This window comes from Hemitrygon akajei, chromosome 5 (genome assembly GCF_048418815.1).
Source record: "Hemitrygon akajei chromosome 5, sHemAka1.3, whole genome shotgun sequence".
NCBI classification, from domain to species: domain Eukaryota; kingdom Metazoa; phylum Chordata; class Chondrichthyes; order Myliobatiformes; family Dasyatidae; genus Hemitrygon; species Hemitrygon akajei.
Window position 1 is genome coordinate 69,021,442 of NC_133128.1, and position 21,794 is coordinate 69,043,235.

General features: G+C 40.9%; 1 protein-coding gene across 2 annotated transcripts; it reads right to left on the reverse strand.

The window, feature by feature from the left end:
* Positions 1–1,537: 1,537 nt before the first annotated feature.
* Positions 1,538–20,731, reverse strand: LOC140727842 (superoxide dismutase [Cu-Zn]-like). 2 transcript variants are annotated; one of them, XM_073045677.1, is made up of 5 exons: positions 20,627–20,731; positions 7,659–7,752; positions 4,805–4,862; positions 3,897–3,960; positions 1,538–3,276 (listed from the first exon to the last, which is right to left on the reverse strand). In XM_073045677.1, exons 1-5 carry the CDS (start codon positions 20,693–20,695, stop codon positions 3,133–3,135), a joined length of 429 nt encoding a protein of 142 aa, XP_072901778.1. In that variant the 5' UTR covers positions 20,696–20,731; the 3' UTR covers positions 1,538–3,132. The 2 variants fall into 2 exon arrangements, with proteins under 2 accessions (XP_072901778.1, XP_072901777.1); XM_073045676.1 differs by having other exon boundaries at positions 3,843–3,960.
* Between the last annotated feature and the right edge of the window lie 1,063 nt (positions 20,732–21,794).

Consider the following 21,794-nt stretch of genomic DNA (forward strand, 5'->3'; position numbering starts at 1 on the left):
ATTGTGTTTTTTTGGGCTCTGAGGATCTCTGGAGTTGCACCTTATATTGGAAGAATGAGGGACTTTGGCAATGTGCACAATTTTCAACCTTACTCAAAGTTTTGAGTAAAATGGGATTTTACTTACAGGGCTTCTGTTTTATCCAATACAGTTGATTTGTATACTTTATGTAAATTTGAAATTCAACAATAAATCACAGAGGAAAAACAGGCTTGAGTCTGAGGATCCATACTTGACAGCCTCATTTATGACGACTCAGCATGGTAGAGATTAAATCAATTAAGTCTAATAGGAAAAACAGGCAGGGTCAGGATAATGAAAATAGTAGCAATAACATCTTAGTTTTATTTATTTTAATTCAACAAGAATGGAAGGTAAGGCAGCTGTCCCAAGAGCCTGGATTATCATATATTGCAGCCATTATAGATCTTGGTTGAGAGAAGGGCAGGATTAGCAGTTCAATGTTTCAGGTTATAGATGTTCAGATATTATAAAGAAGGATGCAAAGGAGATGGGAGAGGTTGCATTACTGATATGGGACAATGTCTGCCATGCCTTCTCTCAGTGCAGCCATGACATCTCAAAGGGCTCATCTAGTAAGGACATATGGGTAGAATTCAAGAATAAGAAAGGTGCAGTACCATACTGGTGTTACACTACAGATCTTCCAGTTGTCAGTGGGAGCTAGTGGAACAGTGCAGGTCATAAAGGTGTTAGACAGGAATTGGAGAAAGTAGTTTCGGAGTAGCTGTACGTCTACATCATAGTCAGAATTAGATTTAATATCACTGGCATATGTTGTGAAATTTGTTGTTTTGCAGCAACAGTACATTGCAATACATAAAATACTATAAATTACAATAAGAAATATATAGAAATTAAATAGTGCAAAAAGAGAGCAAAAAATAGTAAGGTGGTGTATATCAGTTCATCTGACAGGTGGGTGTTTTAAAAGTTAGTTAATTGGGGTGGAGGCCACACTATTCCTGTGAGGATGAAAAACAAGAATGACAAGGTTTAGGAAGCTGAAGTCAGATAAGGTGACTGAATATACAAAGGAATGAGCAAAACTTGAACAAGAAATTATGAGGGTTAAATGGGGACATAAAATGTCCTTGGTGAGTAGGATTAATGTACATATGAAGGCATGTACATTGGGAGCAAGAAAGTACCTTGGGAAAGGGTAGGTTCACTCAAGGACTAATAAGGGGATTTATGTACAGAGGCAGAGGAAGTGGGTGAGGTCCTTAATGAGTAGTTTGCATCAGTATTCAAGAGGTCATGGTTGATGGTAAGATTAAGAAGGGTTGCACTGATACTAAGGTGGCCAGATTAATTTCTGATTTATTTATCACATGTACATCAAAACATACAGCAAAATGTGTCATTTATGTTAACAACCAACTCAACCTAAGGATATATGTTATGTTAAAAAAAAACACATTAAAATAGATCAATCTCCAGCGCAGGATAGGATCTATCCCTGGATACTGAGCTAAGCAAAGGAGAAAATGCTAATACTCTGAGTTCTTTGTATCCATTTTAGCCACTGGTGAGGTTCCAGATGATAGAAGAAGAGGCAATGTTGTTCATTTAAGATAGGCAACAGAGAAAAATGAAGAGATTTTCAGCCAGTGAGCCTTACAACAGTGGAGGGGAAATTGAAGATTCTTAGGGTCAAGATTTCCTCATTTATATGCACTTATACACTTGACTCGCCTTCCTTCCATTATGTTTGTGTTTTTGATGATGCCATGAGTATCACAACAACATGAACTATCTTATGCCACCTCCATGTATAAAGAACACCTGATATTTGGGGGGGGGACGGGGACAAAAATATTTAGCCAAAAGGAAAAAACTATTAATTTCTAAATGCTTGACTATTCTTGATGTTGGATACCAAGGTTACTTTTTAAATCGTGTTATTTCTTGAATCATAGCAATTGGTTTCTTGCTAATTTAATGAGACCAACATTGGAACAAAATGAATCCTAAATTTATATCTGCTGGTTTGAGAATAAGTCCACTCAACCAATAATTTTCTGACATACTTAAAAGGGAAAGCTACTGTTGTGACTTTAAGGATGTAACACAATGCTACTCTTCCTAAATATCTGATGTTCTTTATATAAGGTCATAATGCACGCGATAGTTAAGGATGTAGTTGATACACTTGGCACTATGCTGCACATCAACATTCAAACATGATGGAAGGAAGTTCAGGTACTAGTCCTTTCAGTTTTTAAGGACCAGTACCATAAATGACTGTGTTGATCCAATGCTGCTTGTGGCTCAATGTTCCAGCTTGGTGAAAGTCAAACTGAATAGGGATAGGGGTAATGAACGTTGCTGACGATAACAATCCTGAACCAAGTATCTCAGTAAATCAATGTATTACTTAAGAAATCATAATAATTCCCTTTAGCCTTTGACATGTTTAATAACATACATTTAATGTGGTAAAATGTTTCAGAGTAAAAACTAAAATAACTTATGAAATGTACCAGAATGTTTATTTTTAATCATTAATCAATCAGTGGAACCAAGCAAATATATTTTGACACACAATAACACAAGAAAATGAATGTTGTATTTTAACAATTGTTACCTAACAAGTAACATATGATTAAAACATATTGTGAAGTGCTTTTACCATAAGATGAAGGTGGTTCGATATATTTATAGACTCAATATTTAAAAATCTACATTGTAGCGAAGTTTACAATACAGTCGGCCCTCCTTATCCGTGGGTTCTGCACGTGCGGTTTCCACTCAGCTAAAGTCCACCTGCACTGAGACAGGTTAAATAAGGGACGTGAGCATCCGTGTATTTTGGTATCCGTGGGGGGGGGGGGGGGAGGGGTCCTGGAACCAATCCCCCGCGGATAAGGAGGGCCCACTGTATTTCTGCAAGAAAATAGTTAACAGTCAGTTTTCATAAAAATTCTGAAGGACAGCTGCATGTTTATGGTCAGATTCAAAAATACATTGCAATAAAAACTGAAAGATAAATGTGTGAACCTTCTTTAGAATGGACTTTGTTTTTATCTTAACCATAAACAAAGAACATTTACCAATGTATCATTACAAAATAGAGTTCTTAGTCCACAACGCAGATAGCTTTATTGTTTAATTGTTTTCTTCTAAGACTTCCTTTGAAATATTGCTCTGACAAATTCCAATCACTCCCCAGGCTATACCAGATCCATTACTTCCTGCTGTAATGCTCTCTTCTTTGTCAGCTTTGTCTGGGTCATCTTCATTCTGGTGAAGCTTTTAAAAAATGACCATACTTTTAGTAGTGAAATCAGACATTAAAATATTTATCCAAATTCCAGTAACTTAATATCTGGCATTTTCTTCCCATTGAATAATATACAAAAGGGCCTATTATCTATTGTTGTAGGTGGTAGTTGTGTTTTCCTGAGCAATCATCCAGACACATACTTTCAAATTTGTTGGCATGGTAAAAGCATGGGTGCTCCTTTAGAATTTAAGGTTTTAGATAAATTATTAATACAATAAACCAGAAGCACACTCAAGGAATATTTTTTTCAAAGTAGTGTTTTGGAAACAAATCATGAAAGTACATGGAATTGTGCCAATAATGTTTTCACTCGAAGAGTCATTGTGTTCAAACTGACCATCTCAGGATTTGGATGAGTATTGTCCATTGGAAAAATCACGCATAATCCAGTGAGTGAAAAAATGCACCAATTACTATGCATTAATAGGTAGCCAGATACTAAATTTCAGTCATCAATAAGACAATTGGTTCCCAAGATCTGCAATTCTTTGTTTTGCATCTTAGCAATGTGCCTACTTAGCCTAGTACCTACCACTAGAGCGCGTCCAATAATAGAATGAATTCCTGTCAGATGGAAATGTGATACCTCCACATCCAGCTTGGCTAAACCATCTTCATTCACATTTATAACAGCCAGGTCATCTGCACATCTACAGCGGGTTGAAAATATTTTCCTTTAAAGAATCATGTAATTATATAGGAAAAAGAAAGATCGTTTAACCTATTGTATTAATAGAGGCTCAGATTTACTGAGGTAGTGTACTATTCCACAATTTTCGCACATTTAAATTTATATTCCACAAACGTATCTATGTTTGTTACAGCAAGCTCTGTTTGCATCACTATTTCATGGCTAAGATAAGCCACCATGCAAAGTACAAACTTTTGTATTTATAGCAATGACTTTAAACGTATGACCATTAACTATTGATTGTATACAATGAAACTACAGGTCTGAGAGACCAATGTTGATCAAAGTTCCTGAAAAAAAGACATACCATATGTCTTCTGTTCTTTACTGAATATCATTCTCCAGAATTCTAATCAAAGAAGCAGCACATGCTGCAGCTGAAAGAAATACCTCCTAAACCTTCCTTTCTTTCTTTCAATGAGGAAAGGTATAAAGCTACTCAAATATTACCCCCCCCCCCCCCAACTTTGGCTTCTGCTAACTTGCACTTGTGACAGTCAGGGAACTCACTCTCCTATGTACTTTAAAGAGAGGCTTTTGCCTCTCACCCTGCACCTCCGAAACAATACAAACAAAATGGGGGCCCACGATGCTGAAACCAGGCATGCTGGGCCTACATTATATTCTGCTTCTTTATGAAACGAAAACAAAATACTCCCATGGAACATTGGAGAAGAAAACCATCTACCATATCTTACAAATCAGTACCATGAGGCTGAACACCTCCATTAAATATGCAAAATTAATACTCACTTAAAGTATATTAGCTTTATTTTCAGCATTGCCTCTCAAAGAGAACTTACCTCTTCCCTTGTTGCATTTTGTTGGTTGGATTGTAAGGAGGTCCTGCACTTATCCAATCTGAAACAAATAATTAACTACATGTGCTTCTGTAAATCTAGAAAACTAGAGTTTACTTAGAGAAGTATATAAGAACAGCAAGTATTGATAAATGAGCTTTACAGCCATTCACCTCTATGAGCTTAAGCATCATCTTTATTATACACTGACCACAAAAATATTGGATGGATGATACCAGGATTTTCAGAATCAAAACAAAGCTGTTACGTGCCCTGGTACCTCTTTTACAAAATGTTTCTCAATATACCCACACATATTCTTCAGCCAGTTCCTCAGAAATGCAAGAGTTTAAGTGACATTGAGACAAGAAGCCAAGTTTCACATGAATGAAGACAGTGTGAGACAATCAAATAGGTTTGCTGCTGATGGCACTCTTTTCTTCAGGTGTATCTAAATCCTTCCCCTCTTTGTCATCAAATAGCAAATGCCAGTCTTACTTTAGACAATAAATGCACACATATGGACCACAGAGCTTGAAGCATTCTTGTGATTTCATTTGGACGATTCCCGCTTCTAGATGATGATTGGCACCACCAACCGCACCCTAAGTCAGTCACTCAACTATTCCTACCCTACGGTTCATCACTCAATTTATTTGAAAACCAGGAATATATATTATTCAGTTCTGCAACCTATCACCTCTAGTATCATTATTTTTATTACAATTATTCTGCTTACGTACATTAACAGTAGCGTCCCTGTCCTCAGTTCTGAGGGGTTTAACTTTTCTTTAAAAGGTCCACACTAGCACAAAGTAATCATTCTATCTATCTGCGTTTTCTTTTTTTATTTACATTTAAAGAGGCTCACATGATAATGCTGCTGGTGATACTGCATCTGCAGCATGATGAAACAATATTTAAAAAACAAAGTTCAAGGTTCTTAAGTCAATGAATAGAATTTCAGAAGAGTGAGTTTATTTTAAAGGTATCTCCATCAATTTTTAGCAGCATGTAATGATATGGAACTTCATTTGATCCAGGTTCCCAAATTTACAGCTAGAAGCTTTGCTGGTGACCTTTAGAATAAGGAAAATAATAGGGTTGGATGTAATAAAATTAGACAGTAAAACTCTGACATTCCACTGTCTGACTGTTTGAAAATACTGATGGTTTAGCGGCTGGTTCACCAGTGCTAATTTCATACTCCCTCAAACAGAGTTGGGATCCTCATTTGCATGCTTTCTTTAATTCATCAAAGACCCATTTCTGGCACTTCATTAAACTGCAAGCTAACTGAACATGTATTATATTACTGTGGGTAACATACGAAACATTAATTTGAATATTCAAAAGTCTGGGGGGAAAAATCAGCCAATAGGGGACAAAAATTGTGACCCTAAGGTGGGAGGAGTGAGGAAAGATGGCACCAGCAGGTTCTGCAGATCCAGTGACTTCTTCCAGTTCATCCATGAAACAGCTAATTTCTCTTCTCTTATGTCATTCTTTACTCTACAAGGTGGTTGTGGTTCTATTGGAGTCTACAGTTCAAATTATGGTTCTTATCAAGTAGCGTGTTTAATGACAGACTGTGCAGTCTAGCACTTCACTATCTCCAGGACAGCCTGGAAGACATACGCCCTTGGGGCTGGGAGTTCGGAAGTCAGGGAGCGGCCCAGTTGCCCAGTGATTTTGCCAACTGAAACATAGTGACTAGACAACAGGCAGCATGTTTGCTAATTGCCAGCTAATGTTGGAGGAAGGTCCCTGTACTCGAGCAATCCCTCTCTCTTTCAATGGAGAGAGAGAGCCTATCGGTTCTTGAGAAGGGTGTGGTGGTGGTGGGGGGCTTGCAGAAGCGACACGGAAGATTGTAACATCTGAACAGTGAGTTGCTGGTCTCTGTTCTTGTCGTTGCAGGAGTGACCTCTCTCTCCCTCGCTTTAGAGAGCCTCTGAGATACCAAAGTGCTGGTTTGTGGACTGCAGTTTTGATGGTCTGGATCAAGGATTCTGCTGGTGTGGGGAGTGGGCAGGGGTTGATGCTTTTGCTGCTGCTTGTACAAAGAGAGGGGAGGGCTTCAATGTTTCTATCATTCATTCAATGGGGTTTCTTGTTTTGTGGATGTCTGTGAACACAACAAATCCAGTTGTCTTGATTTACTTACTGCTTGACATACAATGGCCTGAATGACTGAGAATCTTCATAGACATGTATTCAAAAGAGAAATACTTTTTTCCCCTGAATGTAGGAAAACATTTGGGAGAAAAAATATCACAATCCCCATTCTGGGTATTAGTTTTTTTAATTCCAGTGTTAACTAACTACAAAGAACTTGAATTTAAATTCCAATCTGTTATGTCTATTTATTTACTTATTTGGGGACATTGCCTCAAGATTCAGGGGAGAAGATTTAGGATGGAGATGAAGAGAAACTTCTTCCCAGAGAGTGGTAAATCTGTGGAATTCTCTGCCTAGGGAAGTAGTTGAAGCTTCTTCACTAAATATATTTAAGAAGCAGTTATATAGGTTTTTACATAGTAAGGGAATTACGGGTTATGGGGAAAAGGCAGGTAGATAAAGCTGAGTTTATGGACAGATCAGCCATGATCTTATTGAATGGCAGGGCAGGCTCGATGGCCGCATGCCCTACTCCTGCTCCTATTTCTTATGTCCTTATTTCATCCTACAGGTCATTTTAGGGATTCTGGATTCTATCTAATTAACTTGACTCCTAGACTTATGGGGTATGGGAGTAAAGTTAATCAGCTAGAATCTTGAATCATCTAGAACCTATATAAATAACTTTTGATTTTTTTTCTGTAATGCTCAAGCACTAGAAATATGTATGTTATACCATTTGTTATGTCACCAAAACTGTGAACATGGAGTTCATGCCTTCCTGGGGGCAGTCCAGAAAATTCCCCTTTTATGTTCAACAATCCACCTTCCTACGGAAAAAAAGCAGAACATCACATGTTGGTATTGGTAGCTGGTTTAATGAAAGCCGTTTTTATAGCTTGACAATGCACCAAAAGCATTAGATGACTGGTCCACGTACTTCAAAATGCTGCAAAGGTGCCTTTGGAACTGTATGTTTGTCATTTTACATTGAATTCATTCAAAATGTGCAAATAATCATAGGGGAAAACATTAGGATTTAGCAATTGACATCAGTTTTCATGCCAGTGTGAAAATGGATTAACATTCATGAATAAATTATTGTAGTGCCAAAAGACTTAGCCAAGATATACAAAGTTCACTCAAAATAAAACACAAAAATGCAAATGTAAATTAAATGAAAACAAATAAAATCTGTTTGAAGAGATTTGAGGATAACTGCAAAGATGCATGCAGTAAAAATTTCAAATAAAGGTGTCACAAGCAAAAAAAACATACATATTTGAAAACAAACAAAAGAAAATGCGGAGATGCTGAAAATCCAAGCAACACACATAAAATGCTGGCCCAAAATGTCAACCATACTATTTTCCATAGATGCTGTCTGGCCTGCTGAGTTCCTCCAGCATTTTGTGTGTGAAACGTACTTAAATTTGTAATATGGGTTTTAAATCTATTGAGAAAGCTCTTATTCCGCAGTATCAATTCAATGGACAGAAGAATGCATCTGAAGTCCCTGTCCTTAAAATACAATGGTTACTAGTGTTAAGCATTATCTCAGATTTTTGGTGTTTGAATTTTGTGACCTTACAGAAAAAGGGAAAACATTGAGAGAGGTTTAGTGATTGAGAAAAAGTTGACAAATGAAATATGATGTGGGAAACTGTGAAGTCATTCACTTGTTAAGAATTATAATGGAGAAAGACTGTAGAAGGCTGGGGCACAAAGGGATTATGCATTTAACATGGAAAGCTAGCAGGTGAGCACAGCAGGTAATCAAAAGGGCTAACAGAATGCTGGCTTTTATATTCAGGAGGTGGAACACAGAAACAGTGAAATGTTACTGCAACCGCACAAGGCATTAGAAAGGCAGATGGAATACTGTGAAGAATTTGGATCTTCTCATCAAGGAAAGCTGTAATTGGAGAATTATATACTGTAACAGAAAATTCACTAGGAGGTCCTGGGTATAGAGGGATTAAGCTATATGGAAAAGTTGAACAGATTGAGTGTGTACCCATTGAAAAATGAGAAGCAATCTCTTTGAAATAGGATAAAAGTTAGGAAGATGTTTCCCTTCAAAGAAGAGTTCAAGACCAAACGGGATCCCATTTATCACTAGTACGTAAATAATTGGAAGTTATCTAAGGGACCGGATAAATAAGTATTTAGATATACAGGGATTGATTAGGGGTAGAAAACATAACTTTGTGCATGGTAAGTCATGTCAAACCAATCTTATAGAGTTTTACAAGGAGGTTACAAGGAAAGTTAATGAAGGAAAGGAGGTGGATGTTGCCTATATGGATTTTAGCAATGCCTTTGATAAAGTCCCGCATGGGAGCTTGGTCAAGAAGGTGCAGTCACTTGTCATTCAGGATGAGGTAGTAAATTGGAGTAACGTTGGCTTCCCAGGAGAAGCCAAAGACTGTAGTAGGTGGTTGTCTCTCTGACTGGAGATCTCTAATTTGTGCTGGGTCTGTTGTTGTTTGTCATCTATGTCAACCAACTGGACTATAATATGGCAAACTGGATCAGCAAATTTGCAGATGACACCAGATTATTGGCATAATATACAGTGAGAAAGGCTAGCAAAGCTTGCAGCTGGATCTGGACGAGCTGGAAAAATGGCAGATGGAATTTAATGCAGACAAGTATGAGGTGTTCAACTTTGGGAGGGCAAACAGGATAAGACTTACAGTGAATGATAGGGCACTGAGAAGTGTTGTACAACAGAGGGGTCTGTGAAAGATCCATAATTCCTTGAAAGTGACATCACAGGTAGATAGGTTTGCAAAGAGAGCTTTTGGCACATCGGCCTTCATAAATCAAAGTATTGAATACAGATGTGGGGATGTTATGTTGAAGTCGTATATATCAATAGTGAGGCATAATTTGGAACGAACATGGAAATCCACAGCACATTACAGGCCCTTTGGCCCACAATATTGTGCCGACCATGTAACCTACTCTAGAATCTGCCAAGAATTTCCCTACCGCATAGCCCTCTATTTTTCTAAGCTCTATGTACCTAAGAGTCTATTAAAATACCCTATTGTATCAGCCTCCACCACTGTTGATGGCACCCACCACTCTCTGTGAGAAACTTACCCCTGACCCCTTGTACCTACTACCAAGCACCTTATAAACTATGCCTCATTGTGTTAGCCACTTCAGCCCTGGGAAAAAGCCTCTGGCTATCCAAATGATCAATGCCTTTCATCATCTTATACACTTCTATCAGGTCAACTCTCATCCTCCGTCACTCCAAGGAGAAAAGGCCATTTGTTCAACCTATTCTCATAAGGCATGCTCTCCAATCCAGGCAACATCCTTGTAAATCTCCCCTGCACTCTCTGTGGTATCCAAATACTTCTTGTAGTGGGGTGACCAGAACTGAACACAGTACTCCAAGTGGGGTCTAACTGTCTTACACGTATAGCTGTAACATTACCTCATGACTCTTGAACTCAATCCCACAGTTAATGAATGTCAACACATCATATGCCCTCTTAACAACACTGTCAACCTGCACAGCAGCTTTGAGTGTCCTATGGACATAGACCCCAAGATCTCACCGATTCTCCACAGTGCCAAGAATTTTACCATTAATTCTGTCTTCAAATTTGGGAGAGGAGGGCAGCAACATTGACGAGGAAATTTGGATCAGTCACAATCTCAATGAATAGCAGAAACAGGCACAAGTGCTGAATGATTCACTTATTCCTATTTCTTATGGAAGCAATGCCAGTTGCTGCTGACATTGAAGAAAGCTCATTATAAGGATCTAGCAGGCAACAGAGTGAAGACTTTTGCTCTTCTAATACCAAGAAATGTTTTACATCAATTACTTGGTATCATCATGTCAACTGAGCAATCAGTGACAGTAGTGATTTCTCATGGACAGCAAATCAGAAAACAATATAATTTTTAACTATTCATTTTTCAGTGTTAAGTCTCAACACAGCCTGCAGTGCCCACTGAGTGCACTATGTATGGAGTCTGCAGTTTGGTAGGGTCCTTCAATGAAGCAAAGGCAATGTGCAGTTTTTTTATTCAAAAAGATCAAAATATAGTACAGTAAAACTCATAATTCATTACTTGTGGGACTCTACACTTCTATTTTTTACATGTATCTCAGTAATCTAAGTTCTCCAGTGAATTTGGTGAGTTTACAAAAAGAGCGGGAAATAAAAGCACATCAGAACCTGGTTTTCGCTGCATTCTCAGCTAAGAAATGAAAAGTTGGACCCAGCTGCACTCAGGATCACCAGTACTGACCAACACCCAACTGCACTCAGGACCGTCAGCCCACTTCTAATGTAGTGGTCACCAACTTTTTAAGCCCAAGATCCCCTACCTCGACCTTAGTGAAAGGCAAGATCGACCATACTAAATTGGTTAGTCACACGCATACACACCAGGCAGAAAAGACCGGAAGTAAAACCCCACAACCTGGAAGTAGAAATAATGTATGTACACCAGGGGTCACTACCCTTTTTTGCACTGCAGACCAGTTTAATATTGATAATATTCTTGCGGACAAGCCAACCAGTGGGGGGGGGGGGGGTATTAATCACAATTGGAATACAGCTATACTTGAAGGAGGTTCTTTATGTCCAGTTTATTCTGCAATTTATTCTTCGTGGCTCTCAGCACTTAGCTTCTGTCCCGCTTGCTCACGTTTTTTCAGCTGAAAAAACTCAGTGGGTTTGTCTTTAAGTGCAGGGTGCTTGGACTCAAGGTGCCGAAGCAGTTTTGAGGGCTTCATTGCCTCATTAGACAGCCTCCGGGCCTGAACACCAGCCTCCCACCCACCCGCCACCAGACGCCCCGGCCAGTTGCGGCTGGTCGTGGGTGGGGTGAGAGGACAAGGTGAGGGTCGGAGGTCCCTGTGTTGGGGCTGCGGCGATTGCAGTCCGGAGAGAGCGACTGACCGACCGAGCGAGGAGTGCGACAAGGCGCGCGCCCGCCTCCCTTGTAGGATCTATCGGCCAACAAAAGTTTGGCTCAAGGGATGACTTTCAGTAGATCGCAGTGAGGTAGCTGCTCTGCTACTTATGGAACCCTGAGCCTGAATTAGGTCGTCTGTGAATATTTTAGCACCAGGTTCCTCACTAACATTTGGAGTGCTAAACAGGTTCAGAGGCGGCGCCCATCTGTCTGCACTCCAGGCCAGTAGCAACAGTACTTCCCACTGGCCAACCAGTGATCCCTGGCACGAGGGTATCACTGCATTTAGGCAACTGATGACTTTGCGTGCATTCAAGTTCAACAGTGGGCGTGACAGGGAATGAGGAAAGTTGCAGCTGACTCACATCGTTTCATATCGCCAAATCATATTGTTTCCTCGCGGCCCAGTGGTTGGGGACCACTGAAGTACACTGTGTAGTGTTACGAACCCCGTAACTGGGTTACTTACCAGCAAAGATAGAGAGGTCCGTTGGAGTTTGATGATACTACTTTTAACAGTATTTATTAGTAAAAATACACAAAAATAATATCAATGCAAATATACAGATAATATACGTCGTCATACTAAACCTAAAAGTGCGGGTATAATAATAATCAATAAGAAATAAGCTCTATCATTGTCTAGGGGATAATGAATTGCCCGATGGAAATCTAAAGTTCATTTCAGTTCATACAGGCTGCAGCCGTTGTTTGTTTGTCGCTGTGTTGCAGTTGTTGGAGAGAGAGAAATAGAAGAATAACTTGCCCACTTCCCTTGATATGATCTTGATCCGTATCCGTCCTTTAGCTAGACCGTTCCGTGGAGGACTCGCCACCCAGGCAAGAATGGACACACACACAAGCCCCCCACCGGTCTCATACATTTCTCCTGGTGTGTCTGAGGGGTGTTCCCCAGACCCGTCTTTTATCCTCACTCACGGGGTCTCAGATGTCAATCAGGTTGGGATGATGCAATCCCTCAACCAGACCACTCTGGTTGTCCCCTGAGGGATTTCAATGAATAGTACAGTACTCAATACACAATTCCTTCTCCAAGAGACAATAGCAGTAATCAGTGGTTCCGTTCCGCTTGTGTTAGGAGACATTCCACCTTGTTGTGTATTCTGCGTTGTCTATAACAACTGCCTTTTGCTGTGATCCTGCCTCTCTCTCTCTCATTTCCTGGGTCTCAGACCCGAAATAATAGCGATCTTGCGATTCTCAAAAAGGAGGGGGCGAGCATTGGCAATTCTGTACCCTTCTGTCCATCAGATTTGCTCCTCATTCGTAACAGTAGTGCGTGGCGGGGAGCTACACACATGCGCACTGGGCAGAAAGAACGGAACTAAAACCCAACAACCCGGAAGCAATCTCTCAACAGTATTTGTGTATTTATTTTTCATTTTTTTCGGGATCTACTGGGAAAGTCTCAAAGATCGACCAGTCGATCACGATCGACGGGTTAGCGACCACTAGACTAATGAGTGAGCCAGATGCCAAAGTAGCATGATTGCTAAACAATTACTTTTTACTGTACCTCACCTTCTGCCAGCAGGAAGTAGCATGGCAGGGCACCTGAGAGCTGGCACATCCTAGACCACCAGAGGCACAGGAAGTGTCATCTGCTAGAGTAGCCTGAGCATCATCAGAACTCTGCAGTCCACCTTCATGTCTGATTGTGTTGTTTGGCAAATTTAAGGAGATAGTCACCCTACCACCCAAGAAAGTGCAATTAGGGTGGCAGGGTATCTGCTATACAGGCTTTTAAAAAAGCAGAATGGGTAACATGGGAACAGAATCCATACCTCAAAATTGCCAGACAGGTTGATAGGGTGGTTAAGAAGGTGTATGGTGCGTTGGCCTTCATTAGCCCGGGGATTAAGTCCAAGAGCTGTGAGGTAATGTTGCAGCTCTATAAAACTCTGGTTAGATCACACTTAGGAGTACTGTGTTCAGCCTTTTACCTCATTATAGGAAGGATTTGGAAGCTTTAGAGAGAGTGCAGAGGAGATTTACCAGGACAAACATGAGGAAATCTGCAGATGCTGGAAATTCAAGCAACACACACAAAATGCTGGTGGAACGCAACAGGCCAGGCAGCATCTATAGGGAGAAGCACTTCTCTAGCTCTGTATCCCTTTTGCCAATCACCTGTCTGACTCTCAGCTTCACCCCACCCCCTCCGGTCTTCTATCATTTCGCATTTTCCCCTCCCCCTCCTACTTTCAAATCTCTTACTATCTTTCCTTTCAGTTAGTCCTGACGAAGGGTCTCGGCCTGAAACGTAGACAGATTTACCAGGATGCTGCCTTGATTAGTGAGCATGTCTTCGGAAAAATGTTTGAGTGAGTGAGGGCTTTTCTCTTTGGAGCAAAGGAAGATGAGAGGCGACTTGACAGAGTAGCATAAAATGATAAAAGGCAGTGATAGAATGGACAGCCATTAGTTTATCCCCACAGCAGAAATGGTTAATGGTCATAATTTTAAGGTGATTGGAGGAAAGTATAGGGGGATTTAGGTATAGGCAGGTATTTTACAGAGAGTGGCAAGTGCACGGAATGTGCTGCCAGAGGTGGTGGTAGAGACAGATACATTAGAGGACATTTAAGAGTCTCTTAGGTGGGCACATGGATGAAAGAAAAATGGTTATGCAGGAGGGAACATTAGATTAACGCTGTAGTAGTTAGAACAGTACAGCATAGTACAGGCCTTTTACTCCACGATACTGTGCCGGCACTATATGTATGAATGCCATATAAGAATTATTGGTAATTTAAAAATCTCTTTTGGGGTGAAAATGGTTCCATGCCATTCTATGTCTTACTGGACGCAAACTAGAAATGACTCCAAGGATTTATTGATGTAAAAAGGACACTAAGTTCCTCCATAGATTGTTGCTGCAAGGCTTTCCCTGTTAGTCATCCTGGTGTTGCATGCAGGTCAGGGAAGGAACAGAAAGATAAAACAGAGAAATGAAGCACTGAGGAACTGGTGCAGGAGCAGAGTTTTAGGTTCTTGGATCACCAGAATCTCTTCTGGGACAGGGATGATTTGCACATGAGGGACAGGTTGCACCTTAACTGGAGGGGAACCAGTATCCTGGTCAGGAGGTTCATTAGTGCTACTTATGAATGTTTAGTTTGGCTAGGGAATGGGAACCAGAGCACTAGGTCAGAATGCCGAGGGATTGAGAGGAATGTAGATATCATGACCAGAAGGAACAGATAGGAGTAAACTAGTAGGAACAAAGGGGTGGACAGGTTGGAGGTGTGTATTTTAATGCTAGGAGTGATGTGGGTAAGGGTGATGGAACAATAATGTAGTGGCCTTAACAGAGACTTGGTTGAGTGAAGAACAGAAATGGATGCTTGATGATCCAAGGTTTCAAGGTGTTGGAAAAGAAAGAGGAGATAAAATAGATGGAGGGCATCGGCTACGGGGAGTTGCATTATTAATCAGGGACAATATTACAGCTGCATTTGGAAAGGGACATAAGGGCACATCCACTGAGTCTATATAGACATACAGTGATGGGCAGACCTCCCATCTTCCAAGAGCCACTGGGACATTGAGGAATGCATATTCAGGAAGATTAAGAAAAGGTGCAAAAACAAGAGGGCTGTTTTGTTGGGTTCCCCATCTAAGCTACTGTCCAAGAAGTGTAGACACAGAATTTGCTAGGTGCATCCAGAAGCATTTCTTAAATGAAAATGCAGATAGTCTATCAAGAGGAAAGGCCACACTGGACCTGGAGTTGGGTAATGAATCTGGCCAGATGACTAACCTTACAGTAGGTGAATAGTGATCACAGTTCCATAAGTTTTAAGATTGCTATAGATAAGAATAAATCCAAGATGGCGGTGCGACACAGCTTGCAGCGGCCACTCCGGAGCTGATTATCTGTAATTTGTGAAGTGGGGTGCCGTGCGCAATCATAATCGATTGAAAACAGACGTGGGAGCATGGAGGAACATCGGGAAATCTCCAGGAAGACCTTCTTTGTTTCTGCTGTTGCTGTGAGGTCTGGGACTCTGCTGGGAAGAACAGGCCCCCAGTCCTTGGGGTCGTATTGCTGATGGCCGTTGGTGGGGACGTCTTAACATGCTCGGCAGAGGATGGTGCTCGGAGAAGCTGTGCCGGAGGGGATGGTCGTCGGCTCGGAGTCCGATGCGGTCAGGTCGCTTTTGATGTGTGCTGCATCTGCGAGGCTGAGTCGGGCGGCGCCGTGGAAGTCCATAGAGGGGGTATTCCCTTCTGCCGCCGGCATGGGATGGTGAGTCTGTCAGGACCCTGGGGACTTGTGGAAACTGTGTGGTGATTTCTTTTGAACTTATAGTCCTTTAACATCTTTTCTGTTTTTTATCAATTATTCTATTGTTTGCACTGCTGTAACTATGTGGTTTTGTGCAGGTCTTGTAGCTTTAGTTTTTGGTCTTGTTTTTGTCTGGTGGATTTGTAGCTCCTTTCCGGGGAACGCGCTAAGATGGTAGCGTGATATTAATATGCAGCAGCCTCTCCGGACTCTGGATTGGGGATTACCAAACGTTATGTGGATTTTCTGGTGTAGTCTGTTTTGTCATATGCTTTTGTGATATCATTCTGGAGGAACGTTGTCTCATTTTTTAACTGCATTGCACTTGTGGTTTCTAAATGACAATAAACTGAATCTGAATAAGTAAAGACCTTCCAGTTGAGTTTTAAAGTGGAGCAGGGAAAATTACAATGGTACTAGGCAGGAAATAGAAGAGGTAATTGGGAGGAATGTTTCATGGGCAAGTCCATGTCTAACATGTGGAGGGTGTTTAAGATTAACTGCAGAGTAAAGGACTGATATATTCTAGTAAGACAGAATGGCAATGACAGTGAGGTAAAGGAGACTTGGATGTTTAGAAGAAACTTGGATGTCAGGTTTATGAAGCTAAAATTAAACAGGGCCCTTGAGGACTACAATGTTTCTACAGTTCATTCAATGGGGTTTCCTGTTTCGTGGATGTCTGTGAAGAGTACAAATTTCAGGTTACTATATACATACTTTGATATTAAAATTAACCTCTTGAGCTTTTGCTGGATTAACAGTTTTATTGTAACCAGAATGCCATTAAATTGCTGTTGAACATCAAGATCTGTTACCTTAGAAGGCACTTCTCCTAATACAACTGTGGTATGATTGTGATATCCCTCATTAGTCTAATTTAATTTTGTTTTTGTAGCTTCGTCTCTTATTGCGTGTTTTTTAAAATCTCTCTCAGGATCTGGCCTTATTTGTGCCATTTTTCCTTTGTATATATTCACCAAACTGTAAGAATTTGCACGGGCTCAGGTTATGTTTTACCAATTATAAATTGAACTTTTATAATTAAATACATAGTCTGAGAGAATGAAGTCACAGGATTAAGGCAGATAAGGCCCCAGGGCCTGATGGGTTGTGCCCCAGGTTATTGATAGAGGCAAGATATGAGACTGCCAGGGCCTTGACCAATACCTTTGCATCCTCTATAGTCATAGGCAAAGTCCTGAAACACTGGTAAGTAGCTAATGTTGCCCCATTATTCGAGAGAGGAAAAAAAGTATAATCCTGGAGACAATAGACTGATCAGTTTCACGTTAGTGATAGGGAAGTTTAGTGGGAAGGAGTCTTAGGAGAAGGTTTTATGAGCATTTGGCTTTGTGCAGGCAAGCCATGTCTTCCCAGTGTAATTGTTTTGAGGTGACAATGCTGATTAATGAAAGTAAAGCTGTGGATGTTGCTGCATGGATTTTATTATGGCATTTCACAAGATCCCTCATGGGAGGCTCATCTAGAAAATGAACATGCTTGGGATCCACAGTGAATTAACCATTTTGATTCAGATTTGGCTTACCCATAGAAGATATAGTGGTCAATGGACTTATTCTGGCTGGAGGTCTGTGACCATTGGTGTTTCATGAGGCTCTGTAGTGTGTTCTCTGCTGTTCATGATATATATAAATGATTAAAAACATAGATGGATGGACAGCATGTTTGCAAAGTTAAAATTGGTGGTGTTGGGGATAGCATAGAAGGATATAGTGGGATATAGTTAAGCTTCAGATATGGGTGTGAAACAGCAGATGGGAGTTTAACCCAGCCAAATGTGAAGTATTGCACTTTGTGAGATCAAATCCAAGGAACAGTACAGTTAATGGCAAGACCCTTAACAGTGCAACTGTGCAGAGGAAGCTTGAGGTCCAAATCCATGGCTCCCTGAAAGTGGCTATACAAGCTGATAGGTTGGTAAAGAAGGTATATGTCTGTGGTTAAGAAGGCATACAGTGCACTGGCCTTCATCAATCGTGGGATTGAATTTAGGAGCCAAGAGGTAATGTTGCAGCTATATAGCACCCTGGTCAGACCCCACTTGGAGTACTGTGCTCAATTCTAGTCACCTCACTACAGGAAGGAAGTGGAGACCATAGTAAGGGTGCAGAGATTTACAAGGATATTGCCTAGATTGGAGAGTATGCCTTATGAGAATAGGTTGAGTGAATTCGGCCTTTTCTCCTTAGAGTGCTGGAGGATGAGAGGTGACCTGATAGAGATGTACAAGATAATGAGAGGCATTGATCATGTGGATAGTCAGAGGCTTTTCCCCAGGGCTGAAATGGCTAGCACGAGAGGGCACAGTTTTAAGGTGCTTGGAAGTAGGTACAGAGGAGATGTCAAGGGTAAGTTTTTTTTTACGCAGAGAGTGGTGAGTGCATGGAATGGGGTAGAGATGGAAACGATAGGGTATTTTAAGAGATTCCTGGATAGCAACATGGGGCTTAGAGAAATAGAGGGCTATGGGTAAAGCCTAGGTAATTCTAAGGTAGGGACATGTTTGGCACAGCTTTGTGGGCCAAAGGGCCTGTATTGTGCTGTAGGTTTTCAACGAGGGGTGATTGATAAGTTCGTGGCCTAAGGTAGAAGGAGTCAATTTTAGAAAACCTAGCACATATATTTTTCAACATACAGTAGTCCCCTCCTACACTTAGTTTAGTTCAGTGGTTGTGGAGCATACAGATCCGTCTTTGTAGAAGTTGGCGTCTTGGACCTCCAGAAAGTGGTCCACAGCAGGGGTGATTGATAAGTTTGTAGCCTAAGGAAGAAGGAGATGAGTTATACAGCTCTTGTTACATGCACGTGCAGTTCAAATCTTTGAGTGATTATGCAGAAAGCTTGAAGTTAATAACATCTCCTTCTACCTTAGGCTACAAACTTATCAATCACCCCTGCAGTGGACCACTTCTGGAGGTCCAAAATGCTGACTTCTAAGGATCTGTGTGCTCCACGACCGCTGGACTAAGTGTGTAAATGTAGGAGGGGACTATGTTGAAAAATAAATGTGCTAGGTTTTCGGTTTTCTAAAAAATAGGTTGCCCCATTATAGTAAAAATGGAGACTTTGGAGAGGGTGAAAAAGAGTTTACAAGGATTCTGCCTATATTAGAGGACACGTGCTTTAAGAGGTTGGACAAACTTCTGTTGTTTTCTCTGGAGCAGTAAAAGCTGAGGGGAAATATGATAGGTTTGTAACATTATGAGCATAGAAGGCCAGTATCTTCCGCCCCCCCCCCCCCCCCCCCCCAGGACTGAAATGTCTTATACCAGAAAGAATGTTTTTTAGGATGAGAGGGAGTAAGTTCAAAGGAGACGTGCAAGGTAAGTTCTGGGCGCCTATAATCTACTGGCGGGGATAGTGGTGGAGGCAAATATAAAGTTGTTCAAAAGGCTCTTAGATAATTACATTAATGTATTGGAAATTGAAAGATATGGACATGGTATAGACAGAAGGGACGAGTTAGATATTTGATTACTAACTTAAGGGTGTGTTCCTGTGCTGTACTGTTCTACCCAGGTTGGGTGGCTCCTTGGTACAGGGCTTCTGTGAATTCCCTCCCATCCTTGTGCACCGATAATCGATCCGTGCTGCAGAAACGCTTAAGACCCAACTTGTCGAATTCAAACACGATTTCTCGAGTTCATCGGAAAACAGCGATTAACGCCGCAAACTTTTGGTGTAAATAAAAATCTGTAGTTATTTAAAATTTTAAAGAAAAATTAAACGTTAAGAAAACAGCATTTGTGAAGAGTTCTGACCCTCTTCTTTCAAAAGTTGCTGCTAGGCTTACAAACGATGTTAGTCACAATCAAATCAAATCTGAAAGCAGAACACTCGAGGCTTCAGCAGGCTCTGGCCGTCGTCAAATCAGATGTTAAAATTTTCACCAATTCGCCTGAGTCCGTGGACATGGTTTATAAAGAGACAGGAAACTGGTACGCTTCCAATTAATGGCGCTGTTTGTAGTTCGGCTTTTGTTTGCACACTAATTGAAATTTGGAAACTGTCGCCGCCTTCACGACCACGCCATCAGCAAATGATTACACTTGCAAAATAAGGCAACAGTGGGCTTCTTTCGGGTGTCAATCATTTAACTATTTGGAAGTCAGCCGACGATAAGAATTTGAAGATAACCGTATTAGGTACTGAGAATAGGTACAACCGGTTTACTGGGATCGGTAAGGGAGATAAAAGCCGGAAAAAAAATCAAAGGTGGCGTATAAAACTTTCTATACACGGGTTTCCACGTGAAACCGCGGGGAAATTGGTTCTTTCTATGCAGGGCCTTCAAAGGGCGGGAATTAACACCATCACAACCAAGATTCAGTTTCTTAAGCACGGAATCCAGCGCGGGAAACAGTGGAAATCCCACTTTTCTCCCATTGTTACCTTTAAAAAAATTGAAAACTCACGTTCAATTCGAAACGGACTACGCCAAATGCACGAAAGAAACCGGTCAATATACAAATAGCCTTCGCCATGCTGTCTCAACTCCACCCCAGCACCCAAACGTAGGCTCGTCCGCACTTGCGCCAAAAGCTCCAGAGCACCGCGTTTGGGTGTCAAATGTATCAATTCCTGTAAAAATGCGCGTTCCCATTTAGCAGAATAACGAGATTCCCACTCACCCGCATTTGGCTCAATTTGTAGAATTTCGTTCATGACCTATATTTATTTTCAATACAACACTCCGGGAAGGAAGAACTCCTCCCGATTTTCGGAATTAGCCCGTTTCTTACTGGATACACTTTGTGGCGCCTGCCTTTTTCGAAGGTACCGGAGCATTGAAAGATTTTGAATTTTTGTGTTTTATTCTTAAGAAGTTGGATGTCGCTTTTTATACTGTCAGTATTGAACTAGCCACATTTGACATTGATAAAGTCCTGAGTTAAGAATTAAAACTGCCTTACAGTCACTTGTAAAAACGCCCAGTAATGCCAGTTTTAAATGGAAACGTCGAGATCAAATAACGTAGCATCTGCAACAAAACTACCCTGCAGAGTATTCTACACTGTGATCACCCTCTCTGCATTTGATTTTAGAGTGGAGACACGTCCTGAATACAAATTCACTTAACTGGGAGAAGTGCGAGTTCATTGCTACTTACGGCACCTGTAAAGACTGATACGATGGAGGGGAGAAAGAGACTACCCTCCGTTGTTCGCTGGGTGGAAGGACAGGCTGGGCCAGAACACCACAGTCATGCCCCTCAGGGACTTAGGCTATATTATTTTTCTTCGAGACTTTTCCCCTCCTGACTTCCTAGCTATATGTGCAATGTTGTATGCTGTCAGTAGCCTAGAGGAACAGTTTCATTTGGTAATATTCATGAGTGTTTGAAAGATAATTAATCTTGTAAACAAAGCTGATGGAGAGGAACCCAAAATTCGTTCTGAAGATCAACTGGCACTTTTTCCAGTCTTGTGTACTAGTGTACATTGATTGTAGTAGGGGCTGTATGTTTGCATGGCAGTTTAGCATAATACTTCACAGCAACAGTGATTGTAAGATCAGGATTAAATTCCACCAGTCTGTAAGGAGCTTGTATGTTCTCACAGTTACAGTATGTTTCCACTAGAT

Coding starts and splice junctions, on each gene's coding strand:
- LOC140727842 (XM_073045676.1), bottom strand. CDS start 20,695: ATGGCGAAGGCTATTTGTATATTGACCGGTTTCTTTCGTGCATTTGGC. Junction 7,753..20,626: donor TAGTCCGTTTCGAATTGAAC/GTGAGTTTTCAA, acceptor TTTTTTCCGTAG/GAAGGTGGATTGTTGAACAT. Junction 3,961..4,804: donor AAAATGCAACAAGGGAAGAG/GTAAGTTCTCTT, acceptor AACCCGCTGTAG/ATGTGCAGATGACCTGGCTG.